The sequence below is a fragment of the Trachemys scripta genome, chromosome 15 (genome assembly GCF_013100865.1).
Source record: "Trachemys scripta elegans isolate TJP31775 chromosome 15, CAS_Tse_1.0, whole genome shotgun sequence".
Lineage (NCBI taxonomy): Eukaryota > Metazoa > Chordata > Testudines > Emydidae > Trachemys > Trachemys scripta.
In genome coordinates, this window is record NC_048312.1 from 25973603 (window position 1) to 26001173 (window position 27571).

A 27571-nucleotide genomic window follows, 5' to 3' on the forward strand; every position below is an offset into this window, starting at 1 on the left:
GTCTCTGAGGTTTCCCTGGCCCTGCGCCCCTGTCCTGCCTGGCTGATGTCAGCATCCCTCTGTGAGGTCACCACCTCCCCTACACCTTTGGCCAATAGGCTGAGGTCCTGCAAAAGGCCTTTGTGATGTCACTGCCACACCCACCCCTCCCCTGCAGTGCTAATGTCCTGCCACAGCCTGCCAGGCAGGGCTGTGAGCGATTACCGTGAGTGCTAATGGATTATGGGTGCTCAGCCTAGCTGTATGTAACCCAAGCCGTGTGTGGAGATAAAGGACACTGCTTAATAGTCTCCTGAGAGCCTGCTGTCCAAGGGCACATACTGTTTCAAGTAGCATGGCTGGAGCTGTGATAAGGCCACAGAGCCAGGAAAGCTGAGAGCAAAGGTACAGGATATTTCTCCCCTTTACAGCCGCCTTCTCATTTGGTACCAGTCCCATGGCCAGCAGCATGCAGGTCAGAAACGGGAGGCCACCGCTGGTTCTGGTCTGGCTGTGAACGGGATGAGGGAAGAGATGTGAGGAGCTGGAGAGTGAAGAGGTCTAGGTTGGGCAGAATTAACCAGGCCTGTCGGCTGGGCCTCCCCTTCCCAGCAGCTAAGCCAAGCGTCCTCGTTCCGAAGACATACTATTTACGGGAGTGCCCACAATGAGCTCGGTGCTTTCCTGACATTCAAGGCGGGCCGTGCCGGAGAGCTCCCAACCCAAGGATGGAGCTAGAAGTCAGGGGAAGGGGACCACCAACCAGGCCATGTATCCACAAGCCAGTGCTGGTGTAGGCTTGGGTCAGACTGGGTGGAGGTAGCTTGGCAGTCAATGGAGCTATGCCAATTTACACCAGCTGAGGAGTTACCTCTGCGTCTTTATGAGGGACTTGGCTATGGACAGGGCAAAGGCCTTGCAGATGAGCAGAGAGAGGCTGGATGTGGCCAAGTGTGGAATAAGCGAGGGTGGGACCTCCCTTTGGCCACCACCAGGGCACTGTGTGTCGGGGTGGGGAGAGCAGTCCCACAGACTCCTGAGAGGAGCGGGTTTCATGCTGATAGCCTGGCACACTGAAGTTCTCTGCTTGCACTCAGAGCAGCTACAGATGCAGTGCTTCCCTCATCCTGCCCCTGCAAAGTGCCTCAAACCCTCCCTGGAGATGCAGGAGTAATAAGACAATTCAGGCTTTAGACTCATTTATTTCTTAGCCTCTCTGCTGGGACTGACAGTGAATGCCCACTCTGTGGTGGGTCTGCGATGCAGATGCCAATACTACAACGAATACTTTACATGTGGATGTATAGACCTTTTGAGGATCTCAAAGCTCATCACAAAGGTGGCTAAGCATAATTAACCCCCGTGTACAGCTGGGGACACCGAGGCACAGCTCCCACAGTGCCCAGTTGAATGACTTGCCCGAGGTCACAGAATCAGGACTAGAAACCAGCTCTGACTCCCAATCCCCCGCCTTGACCACTAGATCACACCCCCTCCTGCTAGAAACTGGACTGAGGCCACCAGCTCAACACATCACATAGCCACTGAGCAGACAGAAGTGGAGAGTGACTTGGTCCCCCCTAACCTGGGCCAAATAGTTCCATAGAGTTTAAGGAACATAGGGACCATTTGAGCATCTAATCTGACCTCCTGCATATCACAGGCCATTACATCTCACCCAGTGACCCCAATATGGAGCCCAGCAATTGGGGTTAGACAAAAGCATTTCAGTCCTTGGGAGACTAGAACCAAAGCCAGGGAAGAAGTGGGGGGGAGGGAGATGGGAGGGGAGAAGAAAGAGAGGGAAGCCATCAGTGGGAGGAAGATGGAAAGGCCTATTGGGAAGAGGAGACACTTCTTTGCTGAGTTTCCCACCCCTTCCCTGGAAACACCCCTTGCGTGTGAGGGGCTGACTCCAGCCAACGGGCCCCAGCCTCTGTCCACAGCACCAGGGCCTGGATAGACGAGGGGTCGGCCACCTTTCAGCAGTGGTGTGCCGAGTCTTCATTTATTCACTCTGATTTAAGGTTTCGCGGGCCAGTCATACATTTTAACGTTTTTAGAAGGTCTCTTTCTTTAAATCTATAATATAGAACTAAACTATTGTTGTACGTACAGTAAATAAGGTTTTTAAAATGTTGAAATTAAAATGCAGAGCCCCCCGGACCGGTGGCCAGGACCCGGGCAGTGTGAGTGCCATTGAAAACCAGCTCGCGGGCCGCCTTCGGCACACGTGCCATAGGTTGCCTACCCCGGGCTAGACCAAGGGACGTTTCTGGGGAAGGACCTTAACAGAGACAAAGCAAAGGGCAGCGAGGGTTAGTTTGGGTGAATTTCAGTGCAAGGGAGAGTGGCAGGCTGTGATGCAGACACGTGCAAGGCAAGCTCCCCCCTCCCACCAGTGCCTGCCTGGATACCCTCACCGCTCTGCCAGCCCTGGCTGCAAGCCCCCCCAGCCCGGCCCGGGTTTGCATGCACCGCTGCTCCGCTTTGCGGGGCCCCAGCGCCCCATGCCTGGACTGAGGCTCCAAGCCGGGCAGGGCTGGGTCCTCAGTCCCGCTAAGCAGCGCAGAGCAGACAGCGCCCCCTGCTGACCGCACCTCGGCACTGCACCCACGGGAGGAGGAGTCGGCCCCCGTCCCAGATTCGCGCGTGCGCATTAGCTACCCGGAAGTGGGGGGGACCGACCCTCCCCCTCCCGCAGAGTTTCCCCGTCCCTTGCCCTCCTCGCACGTGCGTGCCGTGCTGCCGTTAGGGCGATCACGTGACTCGCGGCGGGCAAGATGGCGGCGGCCAGCGGGAGGCGTGAGCGGCTGTGAGCGCGGGGGGCTCCGTCTCTGAGCGGGGAACGGGCGGGCCCGGGGTCCCTCCCCGCCATGTCGCGCCTCATCGTGAAGAACCTGCCGAGCGGGGTGAGTCCGGGGTGGGGGTGATCCGCCTGGGAGGGGCCAGCCCCGGGGTCCCCACTTGCGGGGGCATAGCCCCGAGGGGGTCCCCATTTAAGGGGTAGATGGGGGCATGGGCATAGGCATAGACCTTGGGGGGAGTCTCCTCTTGGGGGGAGAGATAAATTTGGGAAGGGGGGTTGGGGGAGGAGGAGGAGGAGGAAGGATGGCTGTAGTCCTAGCGGAGGTGGATTGTGGGGAAGGGTTGGGCTTAGTCTGGGTGGTGGTGGTCCTACATGCAGAGGAGGGTAGGATGTAGCTCTGGGGACGAGAGGTGAAGCGAGGGAAGGGTCCAACTTGGGGAGGGATGGTTAGGGTCCTGTGGGGGAGTAGAGGTAAATTGGGGGGTGCACTTGGGAAGGAGGAGAGGAGGATACAGTCGGGGGGGGTGTCCCATGTGGTGCAGTGTGTGGGCTATAGCCATGGGGGGGGGGGCGAGTGGGAGTATCCCATACTGGAGAAGGGCAAGGAGACTTTGGGGCCGGGTTTAAGGTGAGTTGTTCAGGCTGGAGGGACAAGGGCTAGGGGCTGCCCCTAAGTTACAGGACTAGGGGGCACAAGTTGGGGATTGCTCTGCATTTTAGGTCTGAAGGGTCTCACTCACTAACCATTACGCTAGGATTCTTACCCTGGGTAAGGAGGAGCTTACTTCTTAGGCTGAGTTGTGGAAGTCATGTGGTGGTTGCTGTTTGTTCTGGGTCAGTGGCAGACTTGTGCTTTACAAGGCACCAATACAGAGCTCCTGCTCTGAAGATCTTGGTGTGACAGACAGATATAGAGACAACAGGACTGGCTTGCAAACTGAGAGGGAATTTTACTGTTATCAATATAACTTGTACTTTAATATTAGGGTGATGAGGGCTACAGCAGTGGTGCCCTAAACATTGTGTTTCTGAGGCATCATAAAGATGAAGCCCAAGTGTACTTCGACTGTGAGCTTTTCAGTGCAAAGACTTGTCTATAAACCACCTTCCACCCTTTTGATGTGCCTCCCTGATGCCCATCCTCTTTTTGCAGATGAAGGAAGATCGCTTCCGGAAGCTGTTTGCAGCCTTTGGCACGCTGACTGATTGCAGCCTGAAATTCACCAAGGATGGCAAGTTCCGCAAGTTTGGATTTATTGGCTTTAAGTCCGAAGATGAAGCCAAAATGGCAATGAATCATTTCAACAAAAGTTTCATAGACATGGCCAGAATCACGGTGAGTTGGCCTTAAAATGAAATGTTTGCTTCTTTCTCTGGGAGAAGTTTGCTACTTGATATTATTTTACTCTTTAGGATGAACTAATCGTGTTTGTGTATGTAGAGGAGGAGGGGAGCTTCGCTAAACTCAACTGGCTATACTTCAGTGGTGGAGCCTTGTTTATGGACTGATTCTCAGGCATCCCGGTGACTTGTGTTAGTAATTATCCCTGCTGCTGTTCATGGAGCCAGGTTTGATTCCTAGTCTTTTGCCCCCCCCCCAGCAAGGGCTAGGAGTACTGTGGAAGCTAAGGAAAGAGTCCTTTGCCCAGTATCCAGCCTGAAAAAGCAGGCTATGTGCTGGGCAAATATGTGGGAGATAAAATCCTTCCCTTCCTCTGTCCCCACGAGCCACAGAGCAGCTGTGGAGCTGTTGACTACTTGGGCCCAGTAGCTGGAATATATTCTCAGACTCCATTCAGGGGTTGGGGACAGGAGGATCTGCCGTGTGGATACTTCAATGTGATCAACATGGCATTCCCCCAGCATCCTGTTTCCCTGGACTCAGTGGGACCATACCAGTTCCTCTGCCAAGGGAGCCACTGCAGCGGTAGGGCATGATCTTCAGCATTTGATCTTCAAGCAGAGGAAGGCAGGTGAAAATCTTCTTAGTTTGATGGTAAGGGGAGCAGTTCGACTCAGGTCTGCAATACAAATTGAATCGGTTGAGTTAGTCTACTCTATCCTTTGCTCCAGCAGTGCTGGTCCGGGCTAGGCTGATTTAAAGTCTCAGATTTCTGGGCTGAAGTTGTGTGTACGCTTCTTCGTGTTATTTAAGAAATTTACATTTTCTCTTGTTCTATGGAGACAATGCACTGGATGACAGTGGAGAACATAAGTTTGTTTGAATATGTCCAAAAATGATTAATATAATTACAGGCTTCCCTCCACTGAAGAGCCATAAACATATGGTTCTGAATGGGCCCTTAGCATGGTAGTGTCTAAGCCTTTCTGCTTTAAATGCAACTGAAATAATAAAAAGTAGGACTTGTTAAAAGGGGGCTCCTTGTTGGTGGCTCTTTTCAGGTAAAAAGAACAGGAGTACTTGTGGCACCTTAGAGACTAACAAATTTATTTGAGGATAAGCTTTCCTGGGCTACAGCCCACTTCTTCGGATGCCGTAGCCCACGAAAGCTTATGCTCTAATAAATTTGTTAGTCTCTAAGGTGCCACAAGGACTCCTGTTCTTTTTGCGGATATAGACTAACACGGCTGCTACTCTGAAACTTTTCAGGTAGAGTTCTGTAAATCGTTCGGTGACCCATCGAAGCCCAGAGCTTGGAGTAAACACTCCCAGAAGCCTTCTGCACCAGAGAAACCCACCGATAAGCCCAAAACAAGTCCAGCTCCCACGGAGACAAAGAAAGTAAGTCACACTTGCTTTCCTCGGGTATGCGACATGGACATCAGAGACTTTGTTTGGGGAAGTGCACCCTGGTGGCTGCAGCAGGCGATCTGGAATTCGGGGATCCCGTGTCCTATTCCTGGTTTACCATTCGCTTGTGATCTTAGTGAGCACTTTCTGCCTTTTTCCTGATCTGTATAATGGGGTTCGTGGCTATCTGAAAAGTATGTGTTTGCTTCTTTCAGGATAAAAAGAAGAAAAATACAACAGGAAACTTAAAAGAGGTGAGTTGAGAAGAGCAGCATGTGAAAATTGTCCATTTGAGAAGAGTTTGATATAGAAAGTATGGGATAGAAATTGCTGAGTAGTCTCTGCATCGATCCTGTTCTCGGAGCCAGGACTTCTGAGTTCTGTTCCTAGCTTGAGCAAGTCACTTGACCTTTCTGCGCCTGTTTCCTCATCTGTAAAATAGTGAACTTTGTAGTTGTCTCTGTTGCGTGCTTAAAGTGCTTTGACATCCTCAGGTTAAAGGTGCTTTATAGAAGTGCAAAATACTTATTAGACCATTAAGAATTTCACTTGTTGCCTCAGAGTTACTGTCTGCACTTGTGTTTAATTAGTAGCATTATAATTAGGAAGGAGTACTGCTTCCAAGGCTGTTGATTCAGGTGAGACAGGTGGTTTAACTATGATGTAGCCTATAACACTGGATGTAAATGGAGCATAATTGTCCGCATCTCATGGAAGGGAAATCAGCCCTGGCAGGTGAAAAGCAGACTCCTTCCCTTGAGATCTTATCTGCGAGGAATTACACAGTGACCCTGATCTAAACTTGGCTACATGCCCCAGTGTCTGTCTTCACTACTCATGTGTGTTGTTTTTTCCAACAGCTGGAAGGAGATGAGGCATTTAGAGAATTTTTGGTGGTTCATCAAAAACGGACTCAAGTGGCCACTTGGGCTAATGACATGTTGGCGGAGGAGCCCAAGACCGGGAAATCGAAGCCGGTGGATGATTATCTGAACTTTGACTCGGATGAGTCAGAGGAGCTCAGCGAAGAGGAGGAGGGCAGGGGCAAACGCCACAAGGAGCAAGAAACCGCAGGCACCAAAAGTAAATTTCTCCCTCGGCTCTGTTCATCCTTCTCTTCAATGGTGTACTGATGTGGGGCCTGATCCTGCGGCATGCTGAGCAGCTCCTGGAAAATGCTGTGTGCCCTCAGATCCCATTGGAGGTGTTGGGAATTGCAGTAGCTCAGCACCTCACAGGATCGAACCCTATATCCCAAAAGAGGAGATACAAACTGCGTAGTAACTATGGTTTCAGCACGTTTTATCAGTGTGGGTAACAAAGGGTGAGGCCCTCAGTCCCTCTCCACTGAGCCTCCACTGAACTGCAGACTCCCTGGTTCATCTGCCCAAGTGAATCTCTCCCATGCCTCAGTTTCCCCTCCCCTTTATCCATGTTGTCTGTTTAAATTGTGAGCTCTTTGGGTCAGGGATTGTGTGTGCATACGGTACCTACCACAATATGGCTGTAATTTTGATCAGAGCCTCTAGGTGCTACTGGAAATCAAATAATTGACTGAACTGAACTCTTTTTTAGGTGACACATTTAAGTAACTGTCACAGATTGAGGTGTTCATAGAGAGGGTTTTGGAACAAACAAGAATAACAACCCCTAGCTCTTATCTAGCACTTTTCGTCAGGAGATCTCAAAGTGCTTTACAAAAGAAGCCAATAACTGGGGAGAAATGTAGGTCTCCGGTGAATCAATGAACAAATGCACATATATCCTGGCCACGTACCGTGCTTCAGATTTCAGCTGAGAGTCTGATACTCGTCTGCCTATTGGTCTCCATTTGCAAACCAAAGCCAGCTCCTCTATAAGTTGTGCTCGCAGCTAGTCCATGCAAACCACACTTGTATTACTGTTACCTTGGCTCCTTCCCTGCCACCCAACTCCATCTTTGTTCACCTGTCACACCTTGTCCTAAACTAAGATGGAGTTTTCTGGAGCAGGGCTTGTCTTATGCCTGTATAGTGCCTAGCACTTCAGTGCTTTGGGTGCTGTAGTGATATGGATAACTAGTAATGAAGAACCCATTAACGTGTTTCCATGTCCTTGTGTATTGCTGATCCAACTTTTTAAATAGCAGAGTGTTTTTAGTGCCAGGGAAAGGCCGACAGCCTGGAAAGCCAAGTTGATCCCTGTAGGATGAACGTTAGCAGAGCAGGATTCTCCCCGCTGTATGGAAAACCTCAGTGGCAGGAGGGAGGCGTTCAGATCCATGGCCTGTTTCGTCCTTGGTCTGTTTGCTGAGAGAGTGTAATGCCAATTGCACTGGTGACTTGTGATGGGACCCGTCTCTGCTGGGAATCACCAGACCATCTAATCAGTATCACCCAACAGCCCATTGGATAGTAACAGCTTCTCATCCTTACCAGCTGTGGCTGGATTTGATCACCTGACCCGAGAAGAGGCAAGGGGATTGATACTGGGATGTAAAACCTGAGCCATCCTCTGGTGCCTCCTGTGCATATAGGGCGTCTGCTCTTGCAGTAGCCCAGCTGGGCAAAGGGCATGTGGGGGGCTTGTGCTGCTATGGGCCGTTTGCCCCACTGGGGAAATGGGGGGTGTGTGCATGCCCAATATCTAATGCCCATCTCTCTTCTCTCTGGCAGTAAAGAAGAGCCCCAGAGAAAAGGCAGCTGCCAGGGCAGAGCTCTCCGATATGGATTACCTGAAATCTAAAGTGGTGAAAGATTCCTCGTCTTCCTCAGCCGAGGAGGAGAGTGAGGAGGACCAGCTGGACAGTGAGCAGCATGAGGGGGGGAAGCGAGGATGAGAAGGAGCCCAGCAGCTTGGAAACTGTCGGTGTCCAGGTGGAAAAAGGGGCAGAGCTGGAAGGACAGAGCAAAGGGCAGGGGACAGTGGTGGAGAGGAAGAAGAAGAAAGGAGCAACACTGGAGGTATAACCGAATTAGAGCTGGGCCTGAGTTGTAACCCTGGGTGCCAGCTCCTGGCTCTGGAGTTGAACTTGGCAGCTGCGGTCCATCATCATTCCTACGGGGAGAGGTTTCCAAATCTAATGGTCTGTGTCCTCCTGTCCCTCCCGTAACACCGGGTTTGCAATGAATAATCACTGTATCTATTCCAAATAGATGCATTTGTGAGAGAGGGAAGATGGCCCAGTGACTAGGGACTTGGGAGACATGAGTTCACGTGCCTTCTCTGCACAGGATGCTGCCAGGAAACACAGGCATGAACGGGGACATCACGGGGAGAGGGGAGCAAGGTCCCCGTTCATTTGAGCGATCTCATAAAGGCAAACACCGTACTAGCAGCCATTCAGGATGTAGCAAGCACAGACGCGAAGGTTTGGGCCTGCGCCTGATTTTAGTCAAACCCAGATATAACACAGTGCACGGACAGTTTGTGTTTTGGGTTCAGTTCCCTTCTGGGCCACAGACTTCCTGTGCAAACTTGGGCAAGTCACTTAGTGTGTCTGGCTCAGTTCCTCTGCTGTACAATGGGGATAATAGTTGCCTACCTCACGGGGGTATTATGAGGTGCTCTGACAGTACAATGATGGGGGGCCATATAAATACCTCTGCTTTTGTTTTGTATGTCTCCCCGTTTAGCGTTTTGTCTCAAAGGGGCAGTTTTCCATAGTGGTCTCAAAATCAGTCCCCTTGGTTGTCAAGTTGTGGGGCAGTGCATGGAGAAATGTGAAAGCAGATTAAATTATTTGACCATTGAAGGGAATTTAATGGTATGTTCCCTTACTGTTACATCATTAGGCTAGGTCAGATACTCTGAAGTCTTTGGGGATGTAATTGGAGCCATCTTGTCTAGTATGCCCTTGTCTAGTATGCCTTGTTAGTCACAGGATGCCCAGGGCATATATACAGGATTACTGCCCTTAGTAGTGATTAATCCTGTGTTTTACTGTCTCGCCCAGGTTGCACTGTAACTGACTAGACATGCTAGCCAAAACTTTGAAAAATGACTAGAGATTTTCGTTGCCCAACTTGACCGACCTTGAAGAGGCCTGAATTCTAGAGGATGGGTGCTTGGTGCACTCCGAAATTTGGAGCCCTTTAAGATGGCTCACATACAGTTGGCCACGCGGAATCATCAGCTGTTTTATGAACACTCTGGCACCTGTGACTTTCCCTGACTGGGGGGGTTGTCTCTCTAAGTACCCGAGCAAGGAACGGGCAGAAACTGGGAACTAGTTATCTGCATGCGGGCTCAGGCCTTTGACCTTAAATAAGGCAGGAACCTCATGGAGTAACAGAGCTGCAGGCCAAACTAGGGCAGGTGCTGTATATATGTGGGATCTGTTAGACCCACTGGAGGGCTGAAAGCTTGAGGCTCTCTAAGGCAGGGCTTGGAAAACCTACTGGCCTGCCAACTAGCCACATCTACATGTCAGAAGCGGATATAAAAGATGAGGTGGAGATCCAGGGGTAACCCATTTATGTGAATCCCAGCCCTTCCATCTCCAAGCTTCTGGGATTCCCTGATTGCTGCCCAAGGGTGGAAGGGATGTTTGTCTGTCTTTCATATCCCATGTGTGCCCATCAACCGTAGTGTATCAGTGCCGAACTGAACCCTCTACCCCACCTCCGGCTGTTGGAAGGGACGAAGTGCTGTTCCTCTCTGTTTCCGCCCTATCTGGGTCTCCTGACTCTGTACGTGAGGGGTGGGAGTGAATCATCTGTTACTCTGTCCTTTCCCCAGCCTCCTGCTTGCTGGTAAGACTAGCTCCATGGCATCAGGCCTCCAGCTCTCCTATCTTTACACTGTGCTGCCGGACACGGTTGTCTGTCTGTTGGTCCGGAAACGGTTCCAGATTAAACCTCTTGCTAAGGATGACTTTTCAAATGTTGTCTCTCACTTTTTCCTCTGTCCACCTGAAGAATCGGGCCAACCCCAATGTAGCCACCACGCCGTACACAGTGAAGCTGCGCGGTGCCCCGTTCAATGTCACTGAGGTACGTGCTCTGCCATCGCGGCCTTCCCGCTCCCTCGTTTAGGGCTCAAATCGTGCTTGCAACAGGGAAGAGGACGATGGTCCTTGGATTCCCAAGGTCTGCCATTTAGCAGTCAGCAACTTAAACCAGCACGTGCTGTGCAGGGGCTTCTAGGTATCTGCAAGTTAATGGGTTAGTTATGAGAATGGAATCTGGCTTGGTATGTTTAGACTGTAGAGGGTCCCTTGGACTCTAAGTCTGTCCCTGGCTGTGTTTATGAAAGGTTTTTGTAGGATCTACTCAGCATTCGTAACATTTACAAAAGTAGGCCCCCGAAATCTGCCCTACTTGCTAAAATTCTTGTTTTCCTCTTTTCTATTTGCAGCAAAACGTTCGAGAATTCCTCTTGCCCCTGAAGCCGGTGGCGATCAGGATAGCAAGAAACGTACATGGGAATAAGACAGGTACTGGCTGCTGGGGGTTGTGCATTGTGGGTGCAGGAGACAGCAGAGATGTCATTAGGAATGCTCTTTCCGTGCCAGCCTTTGCTGTCTCCTGTAGCTGTGGTTCCAAATCGCTACGAATTGCCCCATTTCTCATACTTCAAGTTCCTTTGACTTACTCCAATCTCCTTACCTTAGGCTAGGTCTACACTAGCGGGGGGGGGGGAGGGTCGACCTAAGTTATGCAACTTCAGCTATGCGAATATCTTGGGTCGATTTACCTGGCCGTGAGCACAGCGGCGAATTGACTGCTGCTGCTCCACCGTTGACTCCGCTTCCTTCTGCCTCTCGCTGCGGTGGAGTTCCGGAGTCGACAGCAGAGCGATTGGGGATCGATTTTATCGCGTCATTGATCGATCGCTACCCGCCGATCCAGTGGGTAGTGTAGACGTACCCTTAGAATGGAGTTATGAGGAGTGACACTGTGAAAATGGTGTCCTTTGCCCTATAGCTCTGTTCCCTGTGTGCAGTGGGCCACTTTGGTTTGCTTTGCTGACCAGTGGGATTTATTGCTTTCTGCAACTCCAAGCTCCGCAGAGCCAAATGGGAGATGGCTTCTGTTCTGGTTCATGCATCTTCTATAGAACTGTTAACCAAATTCCAGTTAGAGGTCCTTTACCTTGAGGTTCAGCTCTTAACCGCACCTGGAACTGAGTTGGGTCATGGTTATTGGTGATGGTGCGTGGACCAGAAGGGATGCAAAATGAATCCAGGGCTGGTAGTGTGTTTCCAATGTGTATTGTTTTCTTTTCATAACCTTAGGGGGGTGGATCTTCTATCCCGTCATTAATTCAAGGCATGTAAAAACACATGGAACGCATGGGGTGTAGCTGCCAAATCAGTTTACGACCATTTACATGCACACAAACAAGAACAAAAGTCATCTTAAACAATCATTTCTCTTTAATGAAAGATCCCTTCCTGTCTGAAATCTGATACTTGTTTTCAGCCCAGAGTCAATTTGTAATGGGAGCTAAACACGTGTTTATGGAGATCTAATACAGAAGAAGCTGGCATCGTTAGGTTGTGCTTAACTGGCTAGTTAGTGCCAGTGTGTGTGTACGTACGCACATCCGCATACCCCATGTGGTGCTCAATTGAACCTGATTTCCTTCCAGGTTACGTCTTTGTTGATTTCAACGGCGAGGAAGAAGTACAGAAAGCCTTGAAACGAAACAAGGAATACATGGGTAAGGGCAGCTTGTAGGTCCTCGTTACTGACTCTAATGGGTCTGTGGGTGTTGTGATGCTCTGCTGTAAGCCCTCTTTGCTGTTAAAGTGTCAAGTGGATTCTGGTCTGTCTCTTGATTTTGCTCTGGCAGGAAATGATGTCGATCACGCTCGCAGACCAAACGCAGAGAGCAGCATGATCTACAACCCTGAGTCTGTTGCTCAGGTTCATTAAAGAACCAAATGCTAAACTGTCGCAACTTAACCAAGTAGTATGGGGTTGGGAGAGCAGGGCGTGTCAGATATAAGCTGTCGGACTCTGGCCCAGGTTGGTATTGGCTTAAAGCTGTCGTCATCTGCTGACTGGCTGGCCTCTGTGAACCAAGTTAGTGAATTTCAGTCCAGTAGCCACATCACAAAACCCACTCTTTCAGTTATCAGAGGGGTAGCCGTGTTAGTCTGAATCTGTAAAAAGCAACAGAGGGTCCTGTGGCACCTTTAAGATTAACAGACGTATTGGGAGCATAAGCTTTCATGGGTAAGAACCTCACTTCTTCAGATGCAAGTCTTGGGAGCATAAGCTTTCGTGGGTAAGAACCTCACTTCTTCAGATGCATCTTACCCACGAAAGCTTATGCTCCCAATACTTCTGTTAGGCTACATCTACGCTACGGGGGGGTCGATTTAAGATACGCAAATTCAGCTATGCGAATAGCGTAGCTGAATTCGATGTATCGCAGCCGACTTACCCCGCTGTAGGGACGGTGGCAAAATCGACCTCTGCGGCTTCCCGTCGACGGCGCTTACTCCCACCTCTGCTGGTGGAGTAAGAGCGTCGATTCGGGGATCGATTGTTGTGTCCCGACGGGATGCGATAAATCGATCCCCGAGAGGTCGATTTCTACCCGTCGATTCAGGCGGGTAGTGTAGACCCAGCCTTAGTCTTAAAGGTGCCAAAGGACCCTCTGTTGCTTTTTACTCTTTCAGTTGGGAGTCTGAGCAGAGAGGTCAAGGATTGGCTGGGTCTTGGGCACTCTTCCCTTTTCTTCCCCACAAGTCCCACCATGACAATGTGACCGAAGCTTGCTGTGCAGCAGCCTATGCTGTATCTCTGTCTCTGGCTGTATAGAGAGCTCTGACCTGTCAATGTAGCACGTTTCACCCGCACTAACCCTCCTGCAAGAAACCTTTCGGGGAGCAGTCCCAATCTTGGGATCTCTGCTGTACAGGCCAAATGCTGCATGCTCGCTCTCAAAGTCACTTCTCTGGTATCTTCGAAAACGTCAGTGCTCTGGGATCAGAAGCAGTGGGCAAGAAACGAGGAATTCTGTCTTCTCATACTAAATGACACTGAGATGGGTACCATAGAAGCCGTTACAGTAGAACTGCAGCACTTTTGTAGCTCCTGGTGGTAGGCCAAAGCTCCATTATGCACCTGGGCGAAGTGTCTTGGTCATTCCATTTGTCTTAAACCTAAAAACGATGATTTAAACCTGGCTGAGATGGCACAGTGGGTTAGTGCTGGAGCCCTGTGTTCAAATCCTGCACTTATCCCAGTCCTCAATGAAAGCCGGTCCTATATTGCAAAACCATTATTGCATGGAAGCCCAGGACTGGAATGGAGAGAGGTCATGAGAACTAGAATGTGCTGCCCTGACTCTGTGAGGCGTCTAGCCAGTGGTGTTCTCTCATTTTGAGGTGCAGCATGCTTTCCCCAAAACATCATTAACATTCTTCTCCCAGAGATGGGGTGGGCTGCATTCATTTGGTGGGGGGGAGGGGGCATTCCACAGGAGGTCAGTAGAGTTTTTCCAGCTTACATCGGCAGTACATTTGGCTCAGTATCTTTAGAGACGACCATATGTTTTCATTGTCTGGGCTCAGGTCCGGCTGAGGCCTTTGGAAGTGCCTGAGATATAAGGTTCCCCTCTGTGTTGTGTGCGGCAGGTGGGCGCTACATTGAGGTGTTCCGAGAGGAGAGTGGGCTGAAGATGAAGCTCACCCGGAAGGGCGAAGACCAGCCCTGGCAAAGGAGGAAGAAGGCTGATGAGGAAGAGGAAGACCTCTCGGAGTCAGGAAGGCTCTTTGTCAGGAATCTCCCTTACACTAGCACCGAGGAGGACTTGGAGCAAATATTTTCCAAATATGGTAGGGAATGGAGCTCCACTCAGCTTCCTGCTTCCCCCCAGCAATCTGAGGGTTAATCATCTTGCCTGGCTGTCAGTGCTCATTTGGGTGCAGGGGAGGAGACAGCTGTGGTACTCTGTTAGCCTGCAGATGCCCAGATACTACAGGGATGGGCACCATTTTAAAACTAAATCTTTACAACTGGAACCCATTTCAAAACTCACGGTCATGTTTGACCTCCTGGTTGGCAATCTCTGTATGGAGGCCAGCTATGGAGGAGGCCATCTAGGCTGAATTCCCTTCCACCTCCATGACATCTTCTCCTAGCTCAGGGTTGAGTAGGATTTATGGAGCCCCAGTGTGCCACTGGAAGAGAGAAGATTGGGTGATGAACTGCCTCTCCTTCTGGCCCCGGATAGATCTGGCTGGCCTGTAAGTTGCCTAGTCTATGCAGCGCATCAAGAGGCCATGTTCCTCATGTCTAGATGCCTGGGGAATCAAGGCACGTTGCTAGTGGGGATGTTATTCCTGGGGGAATTCTGCGCAACTGTGCATGTGCAGAATTTATGTCCCCCCACAGATTTCCTTGCTTCCCTGCAGAAAAATGACTTTCTGTTGGGGAAGCAAAAGGAAGCCACAAGAGTGGTCATGTGACTTTCCCCAGTAGTGTGTTTTGGGTGCCCAGGGCAGCTGGCAGAGAGGTAAATCACTATGGGGCAGGGGGCGGGACTGGGGAAGACTTGGCTGGTGGCTTCTACCCTGCACCTGGCTCAGCTGCCAGGCTGGGCTGGGGAGGACGGGACTTCCTCTTCCCCTGCATGGCATCTGGGGCCGGGTCAGACCCACCCCCAGATTTCTTCCCTGGTTGCAGGAAGCTCTGCAAACTCTTACCCCACTGCTTCCTGTACCCATTGCTCCTCAGCTGCAGGGGTGGGTTCCCTGTACAGGGAGCTGCTCCCCCATCCGCCCAACCCCTGTAAATCCAGACCCCCTCATACCCAACCCTCCTGCTGAGCCTCACTCCCCTGTACTCAGAACCCCTGCAATGAGCCCCAATTCCCCTGCACCTCGACCACCCCGACGAGCCACCCGCATCCCCACCCCACCGAGTCCCCGTCCTGGGGGAGTGGGGGTGGAGATGTACAGTGATCTCCCACCTCTGGGCAGCCAGTGGCCTGTGCTTCCCAATGCCATGCTGGAGCCTCCACATTTATTTGACAAATAAAATTTGCAGAATTTTTAATTTTTGGCACAGAATGCCCTCAGGAGTAGGATGTGGGGGAAGTCGGTATTCCTGCTGGCTTGTACCAACTTGGTAAATAAAGGTTTCCGTATCCATGCAGTCAACCCTTGAGCAGGCCCAGATTCTCTGAACGCACATCTCCTTGCAAGTGCTAAGCTGCCCCAACTTTCGTGGCTTCGTTCCATCAGCTGGGCTCCTGCAGAAGACACCAGCTCAGAACCCTGCTCTGCAGTGCCTGAGAAGGGGGCATGTCTCATGGAAAGGATTTGCCTTTTGCAGGTCCCCTGTCCGAGATCCATTTCCCCATAGACAGTCTGACCAAGAAACCCAAGGGATTTGCCTTCATCACCTACATGATCCCAGAGCATGCAGTGAAGGCCTTCGCAGAAGTGGACGGGCAGGTGTTTCAGGTACAGTGACACTAACTCGCCTGAATGGTTAGGTTGCGGGGGAAGGGATGTTGGGTCACGGATTATTGCCAGAAGGTCAAATGCGTCTGGTGGTGCCACGGTGCGCTGCTCAATGGGATGCTCAGTGCATTGAGGAACAGAGCGCTGTCAAGATGGGAAGGGCGAGGGCAGCAGTGTAGCAGCACCAGTTTGCGTGGGCCAGTGGGTTCAGAAAACTCCAAGCTGCTGCTAGCTCGGTGCCACGCAGAGATCATATGTTGTTACCAGAGGCAAAGAGGTTGGAGTTCATTGATCTTTCAAACTCCCTGTTGGGCTGCTCTGGTGCATTGCGTTGATGCCAGCCTGAAGTGACAAGAGAAGGAAGGGGAGGTCCTCCCAGGTCAGGTTGAAAGGCCATTGTGGGAGGAAGTTGCATGGGAGTGCTGCACTGACTAGTTCATCTTACCTTGAGGCAGCGAGACTTTTTTTTCATGAATGTGGATTCAGAGGCACTAGGTCTTGTGCTGTCTGTCTCCTAGGGCAGGATGCTGCATGTGTTACCTTCCACCATAAAGAAGGAAGAAGGGGAGAACCTAGATGCTGAGGGATCCTCTTCCTACAAGAAGCAGAAAGAGTCCAAGGACAAAGCAAACAGTGCCAGGTACAGAGAGGAGCAGCGTCACACAGCAGGGGCCTTTTGTTTTAATATGGCACTAACTGCAGAATTCCCCTCTGGGACCAGAATTGAAATGTGTGCGGCTTCTCTAGGGGGTATATTAAGGAACAGGGCCAGGAAAATGATCATTACATTGCCCCTCCCTTGACTCTAGTGTCCTCGCATCTTTTCTCTTTCTGGCCTCGGCTCAGCCAAAGAACAGGGATGCTTTTTTGGCTCATAGGAGTTGCCTTACCAGATCAGTCCTTCTAATCCAGTGTCCTAACTCCAGCGGTGGCAGGCTAAACAGAGCCCAGCCAATGCTCTGTAACTGTGTAGGAGTGAAGAATGTCCTATTCCACTGAAATGCAGCCTTTCTGTTTTCTCTCCCACTACTTACAACCCGCTTGCTCCCCCATCCTCCTCCACATTTTATCCTCTACCCTTCCTCCCATTCAGTTTGTGATCCTTGTTGGCCTGCTGGGTGTCTCTTCTGTGTCACTCTGAGGCAGATGCCAGTTGGAAGGTGTGAATGATCTTACAATTTAGGCCTCTTATTTAATTTTCTCTTCCTCGGCCTCTAGCTCTCACAACTGGAACACGCTGTTCATGGGCACGAACGCTGTGGCAGATGCAATCGCACAGAAGTACAATGCCACCAAGAGCCAAGTTCTCGATCACGTGAGTTGGATTCTAGCTGGGGAGCAGCGTTTCAGTCTGTGGATGGAAGTGTGTGGCCTGCAGCTTAAAGGCTGCCACTTTGGGTGTCTTTCTTCGAAGGGTCTTAGCACACCTCATGGTACCATGAACTACGTTTCCCTTAGTACACGTGTCCATGGAATGCAGGGTGCATTTGATTTAAATCAATTTAATTTAAATCACTAGTTAAGAAGACTCGATTTAAGCATGGATTTCTACATAAAAGTGCATTCTTGTATTAAGGTTATAACAACAAACATTGTCTTCACAACTCAGAGATAGATGTAGGTTTCATGTTTAGAAGGTACACTATACCTTTTTAAAGTGATTTATTTTGAAAACTTTTCAGATCAGTTTTACAGCTATATCAGAAAATAAACGATTGGTTATTTCATTTACCAAAGGTAATTGAAGCAGATATTTATGAAGTCACTGGGAGGTGAACTATCTCCAATTCAACAGGTTAATCATTAATATTTGGAGGATTTTCTTGCCAGGCTGTATTAGGAGGAGAACCTCACCAGATAGACATTTAAATTGTTTTGTTTAACTAAAACAACAACATTATGTATTCTGGATTTTTTTTTCAACAGCAAACATATAATATTTTAACAAAACAAGCATGAATTTTTGAATTTAGTTAAACATTCAAGTTTTTTAAAATCAGGTTTGTTTTTGTTTAAATTGTTTTTAACTAAAATAGCTAAATGAAATATTTTTTTAAAAAAACCAACAAACTTTTTAAAAAAAACAACCACCACCACTTTTGCTGTTAACAAGCACGTTATCTCTGGAGACACAAATTCACAGTTTGAGAACTGCAAAACTAAGCGTCTCTGATGGTATCTTCTAGACTGAGCACTGAGTCTCATTGGGTAGGTAGAAAGATTAACCTAAATAATCTATACAGAAGCCCCTGGAACTCCATAAAATTGGGTTCCTAATCCATGAACTATTGGAACTCATTTACAAAACTTTTCTTAAACATGACATGAATATATTGTCTCATACTATAGAATGAGAATTTATAATCCCTATTCCATGATGAGATACATTATAGTGCAAAGGTATCTTAATTAAAACAATCTTTTGCTTTTTGAGGGAAAAAACAATGATTTAAATAAAAATCTTTTTTAATCATTGATTTTTATCCACCCTGATGAAATGGCTCTTACTGCATCTCAACTTTTATCTAGACTCTTAGCTCTTTTGGCTGCATAGAGCCTTCCTAGTGTGAACCCAAGTGCTGCTGTCTTAACTCGGCACTAACAACTCGATGTGGGCGGTATCTGGGAGTTCATCTGAATGGTGGTCACTTGCAGAGTGCTAAATGGAATACAAGGTATATCCAGGCACCTGGGTCATCCAAGGCAGCTCTTTTTACTTAGCAGTGCCCGACATTCATTCCTGTTCTCTGGGGCGGGGGGTTCAGTAGCACTCGGCGTTGGCCTAACGCTGGTCCCATTGAAGTCAATGGGAGTTTTATCATTGAGGTCGATGGGAAGCCGAGTTAGGTGGATGCTTGGTGCGTTTGAAAATCCCGCTGTGAGTGGGTAAGCGGGAGGCTGCAGCAGGGTGCCAGGTGGGTCCCAGTGGTGAACAGGGGGTAACAGGCAAACCTGGGCCAGGTGGATAGACTCCGGTTCAGGAAGCAGGAGCCCCCTCTCTCAAGCAGGTGGCATGTGGTTTCTACCTGATCTCTAGACTAAATGAGGACATATTGGGCAGTCTTACAGCGGGTGTTTCAGGCTTTAAAAGGAGCAAGTATGTTTCACAAAAATCATTCCTGGCTCTGCCTGCATAATTGGAACAGTATTCACATGTGTCAGCCTTTCACCTTGGAAGATCTGCAGTATAGCCCACTGAAGTCAGAACTGACATGCGTGTGAAGTCTCCATCTCGTGACTATGGAAAAGTGGTACCAAGCACCCAGTGGCTGGGCTGGGTCTGGTCCCTGTATGCACGTTGTCCAAACCACATGACTTGCATTCTGTAGAATCTGACTGCTTTTATTTAATACCCAAGTAGCTCCTAGCTCTTGTGTGAAGAGAGCCTGTGGGATGTGATGGATGTAATGTTGGTTTAGGCAGCATGGCACAGATTTCAAGGTTTGCCCTGCTCAGGTCACTATATTCACGTGTTAACTCTGAAACCTAATGAGAGATCAAAGGGCAGATATTCAGATAACTTAAGTGCACAAGTATAGTAGAATCCCTATTTGAACTAATTGAGGGTTGAGGAGTTCATACAACGGAAGATCTGTTACAGTTTGTACAGTGCATAAGCTGCAGTATGGCGCCCTGCATCACTTGTTCGTCAAACCAGTGCAAAGCAATTTTCAGTGCATTGACATTTCAGAATGTGCAGGGATGTCGACTTGTTCTTCATTAACATCACTTTTGTTGCGTGATAATATTTTTGGTTTTGTTTTGTTTTTTTCCCCTCCCTGTGGGGAAAAAATGGTTCCTATAACTGGTTATTCGTAACACCGGTGTTCGTAAAATCCAGGCTGTGTTGTATGTGCCTAATGTGCTTCACAATTACTGCAGTTGTGCGCTCATAACTACACACAGGTGGCCAAGTAGACACCAGCTGAAATAGCTGTGGTCCTAAAACCACCCTACGTAACACTTTACTGCTGCATTCAGCACCATTCGTTTCACTAGCTGAGGACTGAATCGTGTCCTCAGTTACAAGGGGTGGAATTCCCAGGGGAGTTGCATCTGCGTAACAGCCCGGAATGTGGACCTAAAAGCTGAGTTATGGCCTACGAGTCATCAGCTAACCTCAGGGTGACGTCCTGGCTTGACGGAAGTCAGCGGAGCCAAGATTTCATCCTCTGTATGCAAACCTCCAGTTAGGCCAGAGTCTGAGTGGCCTGGATGTTGCAGGTGCTCAGCACCTCTGTAGTTTAGGCCTGTTATTACCGGTGTAGTTTATGCTCCTGGCTTTGTCACTCTGTGGATTTCACCACTGTTGCTCTCGTTTGCAGGAAGGCAAAGGCAGCGTGGCCGTGAGGGTAGCTCTGGGTGAAACCCAGCTAGTCCAGGACGTCCGCCAGTTCCTGATCGACAATGGAGTCAGCCTGGATTCCTTCAGTCAGGTGAGGCGCTTCAGTAGCTCCGGCTCAGCAGAGACCCTGCTCGCTGTAGCAGCAGATGGCTTATTTCTTCTCACCGTAGTGTCCGGATATTCAGGGGGTCGGGCGTTCAGGAGAGAGTGTTGCAGGATAATGGCGTGGGGGTGCTCTCCGTGTAGGGCTGGGTCACTCATCTATAAAATCTTGAACGGTGAACAGCAGAGAGAACAGTCTGTACGTTGGCAGTCTGCTCCTGGCTTAGCTGGGTGCGAAGAGGATTGGGAACGTTGGCCTTTCAGTTCTCTTGATCACATGGTGTGCAACACACATGAAACATGAGGCTCCTTCCCCGTCTGACATCCCATTGTTTCCTAGTGCTTAGTCCTTACAGTGCCTTGGCTGGAAGCTGAGGAAAACCCTAAACTTTGGAGTCAGTGGCACTAGGATTTGGGATGTTTCTTCTCCAACTTCCAGGGAAGGTGAACACATTTGACCTGGCTCCCTTCAGCCTCCTGTCTCTAGAAATCTCCCTTCAGAGCTTTTCAGTCTGCTTGTGTTCTCCTCCGGGAGGTCTGGGCTGGGGTGGGAGGGATAGCTCAGTGGTTTGAGCATTGGCCTGCTAAACCCAGGCTTGTGAGTTCAATCCTTGAAGGGGCCATTTAGGGATCTGGGGCAAAAATCTGTCTGGGGATTGGTCCTGCTTTGAGCAGGGAGTTGGACTAAATGACCTCCTGAAGTCCCTTCCAACCCTGATATTCTATGCTTCTGCAACTCCATCAGAAGCCTCAGGATAATCTCAAAGAGATGCTGAGATGCTTGAGTATAAAAATGTGAACTACAAAGTCCCTACTCCATTTTTTTTCTGGTTTTCTGTTTCACAGATACTGATTTTTTTTTTTTTTTTGGTCCGGTTTTGAGTAGAGTAAAAACAGCCGTGTCTGCAATGGGTGCTAGGCTAGAATAACCGGCACGACATCTTTGCATGCTAAACATCGCTGTGCACAGACCTCATCAGCACAGCTCCGAGGATAGGGTTTCCTGGCTGACGGCTGGTGCAGGACCAGCTGAACGATCACAGCTCATTAATAGTTCTCATCCTTCCCTCTCCAGCCCTTAATATCCACGTGTAAGTGTTAATAAGTCAGTTTAGGGTTATGTACTATCTTCTCCCCACCCCAGTATCTCAAATGGTGGGGGGTTGATCCTGATCCCCTCACCTCTCATTGAAGTCAGTCGCTGAGATTGCTCAGCCCCTTGCAGGATTGAACCCTAGATTCACCCACCACAGAAATGCGTCCAGCCTGGAGTGGGACGTGGCAGCTGTTTGAATGCCCGCAGCAGTACGGAGCTAGCTGAGCTGCAAATGGAGAACAGCGGTGGGTGTGACTGTATTGTACCGTTGGGAACTGATGCACCCCGTGAGTGAATGGACTTTGTCTATTGGGCCTGCATTTCAGTCAGGAAGGGCATTTTACACAGCTCTTTGTGGGTTTGCAGTGTATCCTGGAAGCATATGAAATGGAGCAGGGGGGGCCCCAGAGTCTCAGATCCCTTATAAGAATCCTCCTCTGTATTGTTCCCCCCCCCCCCCCCCTTTTCAGGCTGCTGGAGAACGGAGTAAAACTGTGATCCTAGTGAAGAACCTCCCTGCCGGTACTAAAGTGGTGGAGCTGGAGGAGGTCTTTGGCCCACATGGCAGCCTCGGGCGAGTGCTGCTCCCGGAAGGAGGGATCACAGCCATTGTGGAATTCTTGGAGCCCACGGAGGCCAAGCAAGCCTTCACCAAGCTGGCCTACTCCAAGGTAAGCCTGGGGACAGCAACGTGCACCATCTGATGTGGAACTCGCATTTCGGGATAGGGGATCCAGGCTAGGCGGGCTAATGCAAATCCACCCTCTTCTCTGTCCCAGCATTGGCACTTTGAGAAGCCAGGTAGGAATCATTGGATCAGGTATCAGTATCTTAAAGCCTCAGATGTAATCATTAGTAATCAAATTCAAAAGGGTGCAAGTTCTTGCTCAATGTGGAGGGGCTGAGGGAAGTAATCTCTAGAAGTGGGGAGAGGATCAGGGCACTTTTAGGAGAATAAAATCCCCCTCCCCCCATGTTGCTAAGAAAAGTCACCGCTGTTAGCAACGTGCAGTGTAAAGTCTAGTTATAAAAATCTCCGCTGTTTCCTGGGCCTTCGGTACTGTTCAAACTCAGCCCTAGAGAAGGCTGCTGAACCCCTAGTGAGAACACACCCTGCGGGGAGAGCATGTGGCTGTGCCTTTAACCTCCAACCAGCTTCCGTCTCCTGTAATATGTCCCCTGAGAAGGTAGAGCTGAGATTTGAACTTATGCTCCCTCCCCCCCATCCCCAAAGACACTTCTCCCCTGTCTTGTAGACATCCCTTGTATCTGTCACCCTTGCAGTTTCAGCACGTCCCTCTGTATCTCGAGTGGGCTCCCATGGGTGTCTTTTCCTGCCCACCCCCTGAGAAGAAACAGCCTGAGATTCCAGGAGAGGAAGGAGAAGCCAGGCTGGGAACTGGTAAGAATTTTGACTTGGGGGAGGAGGTATTTACTGTAGTGTGTGTAATCCTGCTCTTCCTGTAGAGCAGTGACCATGCTGTTCTTGTCCGAACTGGATGAGAACCTCTGCCTTACTTGAAGTTGCTTTGAGGATCGTGTGTCTAGAGACGAGCAGAGCTTCTCTTCCCCCATCATGCTGCAGAGCGCTCGACTGCTGACCTGGGAAAGCAGCCGTCTCTAGATCTAAGCAATACAGCAGTGCACTTGCTTGCTGCTGCCATTTTCTCCTTTTGGGTTTTTGGAAGCCAGTGCTGGTGTTGGAAATGGGGTTAAGATTTGGCGCACTAGCGGGGTTCAGTTGGTAGCATGTGTGAGGTCAGAGGGGTGAATAGAGCCAAGCTATTAAGCAGTGTGGGAGAATGATTGTGGCTCAGAAATGCAGGGGCAGCGTTATTAATTTGTGTTACCATAGCACCCAGCGGCCCTCGTCACAGACCAAGACCACATTGTGCTAGGTGCTGTACAAGCGCACAACAAAAATACGGTTCCTGACACAAGCGGCTTACAATCGAAGTACAACATAAGAGGCAACAGATGGCTGTTGACGTGCTGGGGAGTACAAGTGAATGGTGAGACAGTGTTGGGCAGAGTGAGTGGTAGAGGTCTGTGCACACCAACAGCCTGACCGTTGCCATGTTTTGCGTAGGCATCCTGACAGAGGAGGGATCTGGAGGAGGGGAATGAGTTAGGTGAGACGTTTATGGGCAGCGCCTCCCAAGCATACGGAATAGTGCAGGAGAAAGCACAGAGGGGTTTGAAAATTTAAAAAGTGGGCAGTGGAGGATGGCCTCATGGGCCGAATGTCACCAGCTCAGCAGCAAATGAGACTCTATGAAGGGCCTTGAAAGTGATGCTTATCTTTGATGCGACAGAGAAGGGGGAGCCAGGGGAAGGATGCAAAGAGTCAAAGTGATGGGCAAGGGAAATGATCTTTGAAGCCGCATTCTGAATGGCCGCGAGCGGGGATTTGTCAAGGCCAGAGAAGGATGCTCCAGGAATCAAGCCGCGAGGTGATGAGAATTTTGTAGCTGTGTGCATGGATAAGAGGGGCCGTATCGTAGAGGTGTTATGCCCAAAGAATCGGCAAGATTTAGATGCAGCCTGGATGTGAGGACCTAGAGAGAGGTCTGAGTCGAAGATGCCACTCCGGTTGCAGGTTTGGATGGTGGTATCCCATCGTTGAGAAAGGAGGTAGCGGGGAGGGCTTGCAGGGGAAGATTAGGAGCTCGGGCTTAACCATGTTTAGCTTGAGCTGGTGTTTAGAGATTCATGAGGCAGTGTCAATGGCAAGCTGAGTTTTTAGTCTAGACAGGAGACAGGGCTGGAGTGAAGAGGTATCTCTGAGTTGTCAGCACAGAGGTAGTCGTTGAATTTGTGTTTGCCAATGAGATTACCCAGAGATGAGGTGCAGAGGGAGAGGAGAAGAGGACCAAAGACAGCCCTAAAGAACCCCCACAGGGAGTTGAAGGGTGGATGAGGAGGATCCCCCAAGGAACATGCTAAAGGAGTGATTAGAGAGGTAGGAGAGGACAGAGTCAGGGAAGCCATGGGAGGACAAGACTTCGAAAAGAGCACAGATGTCTGTTGAGATGGCTGCCAGGTCGAGAAGGATGAGGATGGAATATTTGATAGGATAGAGAAGGGGGAGCCAGTGAAGAGATGCAAAGAGAAATGGCTTGCTTAGACTTTCCCCTTATTCGGCCTTAACGCAAATGCAGTGTGGACCAAGAAAATGTGCATCTTGCTTGGTTGGTTGCAATAGTTATTATTCTTCATGTGCTTTAGTATTAGTTCTGGTATCCAGTCCCAAAATATGCAAATTCCTTTGTTGAAGGAGGGTGATTTGAGGAGTTTCAGGAAAACTAGGCAGATGAGATTAAAGCCAGGCCAAAAAAAGGCAGGAATTGTCGGGCTGAAGACCTTTTTTCCTGCTCCTGAAACACACGCATTGCTAGAAGATGGCACTCATGCCCAGGGCCGAACAATGTAGCAATTGTGCTAGTCTCATTGCCAGTCTCAGCTTTGTGTCTATGAAGCCCAGCCAGTAGGAGAACTTTGAAACCAGTGAATGTTTCTGGCTTTGTGCGAGGATCTATGGTGGCTTCTGTTGAAGCTTCTGATCTTGAGCCTTCAGCAGCCAGTCAGGGGGAACACAGGGCATGGTCAGTGCCTTGAGATGCTCAGGATTGTTCCAGTAGTCTCTGGTGCTCAGTGTAGGCCATTTTTAAATGTCTTGGTGGATGGGACTAACTCCACTTGCAGTGGACATGATCACACTGTCTAGGATCTTGCCTTTAGTTGAGGCACTCCTGAGACTGTCAAATCTGGTGACTTTAGAGGTAGCCTCCCTGGCGCTTAGATACTGAAGGGACAGCTGATGGGTAATATTTCTGCTTTAGAAAGGGTATTATGATGATCATTAGGAGATATTTAAGAGTAGGTTAGATAAATGTCAATCAGGGATGGTCTAGACAGTATTTGGTCCTGCCATGCGGGCAGGGGACTGGACTCGATGACCTCTCGAGGTCCCTTCCAGTCCTATAATCTATGAATCTATGAATTATTATTATTATAGCCCAGACCTGAAGAAGAGCTCTTCAGAAGCTCGTCTCTTTCACCAACAGAAGTTGGTCCAGTAAAAGATGTTGCCTCACCCATCTTGTCTGTTATTCCAAGAAGCAGCATAAATAGCTTACAGGGACTCTATACAGGCCACCACCCCGACTAGAGAGTTCTCTCCTTGGGCACGGTTGGTATAAATGGAGACTGAGCTCTACAAGGAGGGTCGGAGAAGCAGTCCCAGAACAAGAGGACGAGCAAGGCCAAAACATGCAGCAGTGCTTGTGGGTCTCAACCAGGTCAGGTCCCCATTGTGCCAGGTGCTGTGTGAACATATAGCAATTAGTCTCTGCCCCAGAGAGCTTAGTCTGAAAGGCAAGACAGATGAGATGGATGAAAGGAATGGTTTTGGGGGGAAGGATGAGATCGTTGTTACAGCATCTGACTAGGACTTGGGAGAGCTGAGTTCAATTCCTGACTCTGCCACAGCCTCCCAGGATGAGTCACTGAAGCTACCCAGTGCTTCAGTTTCCCCATCTGTAAATTGGGGGCAGTGCTTTCCTACCCCACAGAGGTGTTGAGAATAAAATCCCTCGGTGACTTTGGGGTGATGGGATACCATGGTGATGAGGGCCCTATCGGTACTGAGATAGGAAGGAAGGGTGAAGTAACACCAACAGTAGCTGTGATGGGGCACTTTAGTATAGACAAGTATCAGGCGGTAGCCGTGTTAGTCTGTATCCATCTGAAGAAGTGGTTTTTTTACCCACGAAAGCTTATGCCCAAATAAATGTTAGTCTTTAAGGTGCTACCAGACTCCTTGTTGTTTTAGTATAGACAACATGACATGAAAGCAGATCGACCCCCTCCCCCAAACTTTATAACAAAGCCTGTTATTGACAGAATTTCCCCATCAGAGAGAGGGGATCGACACAGCTGAGCACATGCTTGTTGTCTGCATGTGTTACATGGTGCCCTCCTCTAAGGGTCTAAAGAACCTAATTGAAGGGCCAGGCCTGAGGATCCCAGCTTTGATTGAACAAAGGAAGGTAGCACCAGGCAGCAGGGCCCAGACCAGCTGATCGCCTGGCTGGCAGGTCATGGAGCAGCGTGTGCATTTGTGTGCTTGCCTGTGTTAATTTCAAGCCCCACTGCACGCCTTGTGTGGGTGAATTCCCACTGCTCTTATGGTAAGGACGTGACCTTTTTTATGTCTTTCCCCTTCCCATCCCTGGGGCTTTTAGCATTGCTCTTGCATATTTGGGGCCTTAAACACTTTTAAAACCAGAACGGAAGGAGGTTGGATAGCTGAGGGTTTATTATTTGTATTTATTTTTTTCCCTGAAAGCCTTTTCAAGACCATCAGGGAGGTGGAGGGAGCTGATGAAAAGCTTTTCCCATTCCAGGTCCTGGGGGAGGGACAAAGATAGGGGCAGCTGTTTTATCTCCCCATAACCGAGACCCTCACCTCCAGATAAAGGGCTTTAAGCACAGGAGCTCCTGGAAAGCTGCTTCGGTTTGATAATGGTCTTTGCTGTCAGCCTCTGGCACCGTATGCCTGGGGGAAGGTGTGGGAGGGAGGCAGCAGTAAATTCCTTAGTCTGATTACAGCAGAGCCCCATGTGGCTGTGTGTGACTGTTGTGCTAACCGCAGATGGAGGCACCTTTCCCCCACCTTAAATCTTTCCCCTCTTCCAACCCAGTTGTCTTCAAAACCAATGAATTTTCTACTCAAGTTTGCTGATTTCCAGCAATTGCTAAAAGTTTCTCTTGCAGTTAAGAGTGAAAGTGCTTGGCCAGAAAAAAAAAGACTCTTTTTCAGGGCAGAAGAAATTTCCAGTTGATCACTTGTTGCCCTGACTTGTCTGGTTCTAAGCAGCTCTTTAACCAAAGCAGGGATCTGGGTCCGCTCTGGAACCAACCCAGCTCGTGGCCCTGTTGTCTCAGAAGAACATTCCTATTCAGCAGGATAGCAGATGACCAGCAGTTTTGGAAGGGCTCAGTACAAAGGGTAGATGCAGTTCGAAGGCCAAGCTAGGCATACGTCTGTGGCACTACGTCCGCCTTCCGGCACCTCTCTA

General features: G+C 49.5%; 1 protein-coding gene across 1 annotated transcript in view; it reads left to right on the forward strand.

The window, feature by feature from the left end:
- The first annotated feature begins 2692 nt into the window (after positions 1 to 2692).
- The window catches only part of RBM19 (RNA binding motif protein 19), a 116720-nt gene continuing 91841 nt past the window's right edge, over positions 2693 to 27571 (forward strand). The window contains 17 exon segments of the mRNA XM_034791035.1: positions 2693 to 2891; positions 3942 to 4124; positions 5400 to 5531; positions 5756 to 5794; positions 6401 to 6623; positions 8195 to 8331; positions 8333 to 8482; positions 10439 to 10513; positions 10878 to 10956; positions 12114 to 12185; positions 14113 to 14313; positions 15815 to 15945; positions 16464 to 16585; positions 17164 to 17260; positions 20271 to 20381; positions 21959 to 22159; positions 22773 to 22890. Of these exon segments, the coding sequence (XP_034646926.1) occupies positions 2856 to 2891; positions 3942 to 4124; positions 5400 to 5531; positions 5756 to 5794; positions 6401 to 6623; positions 8195 to 8331; positions 8333 to 8482; positions 10439 to 10513; positions 10878 to 10956; positions 12114 to 12185; positions 14113 to 14313; positions 15815 to 15945; positions 16464 to 16585; positions 17164 to 17260; positions 20271 to 20381; positions 21959 to 22159; positions 22773 to 22890 (2107 nt within the window). The 5' untranslated portion in view covers positions 2693 to 2855.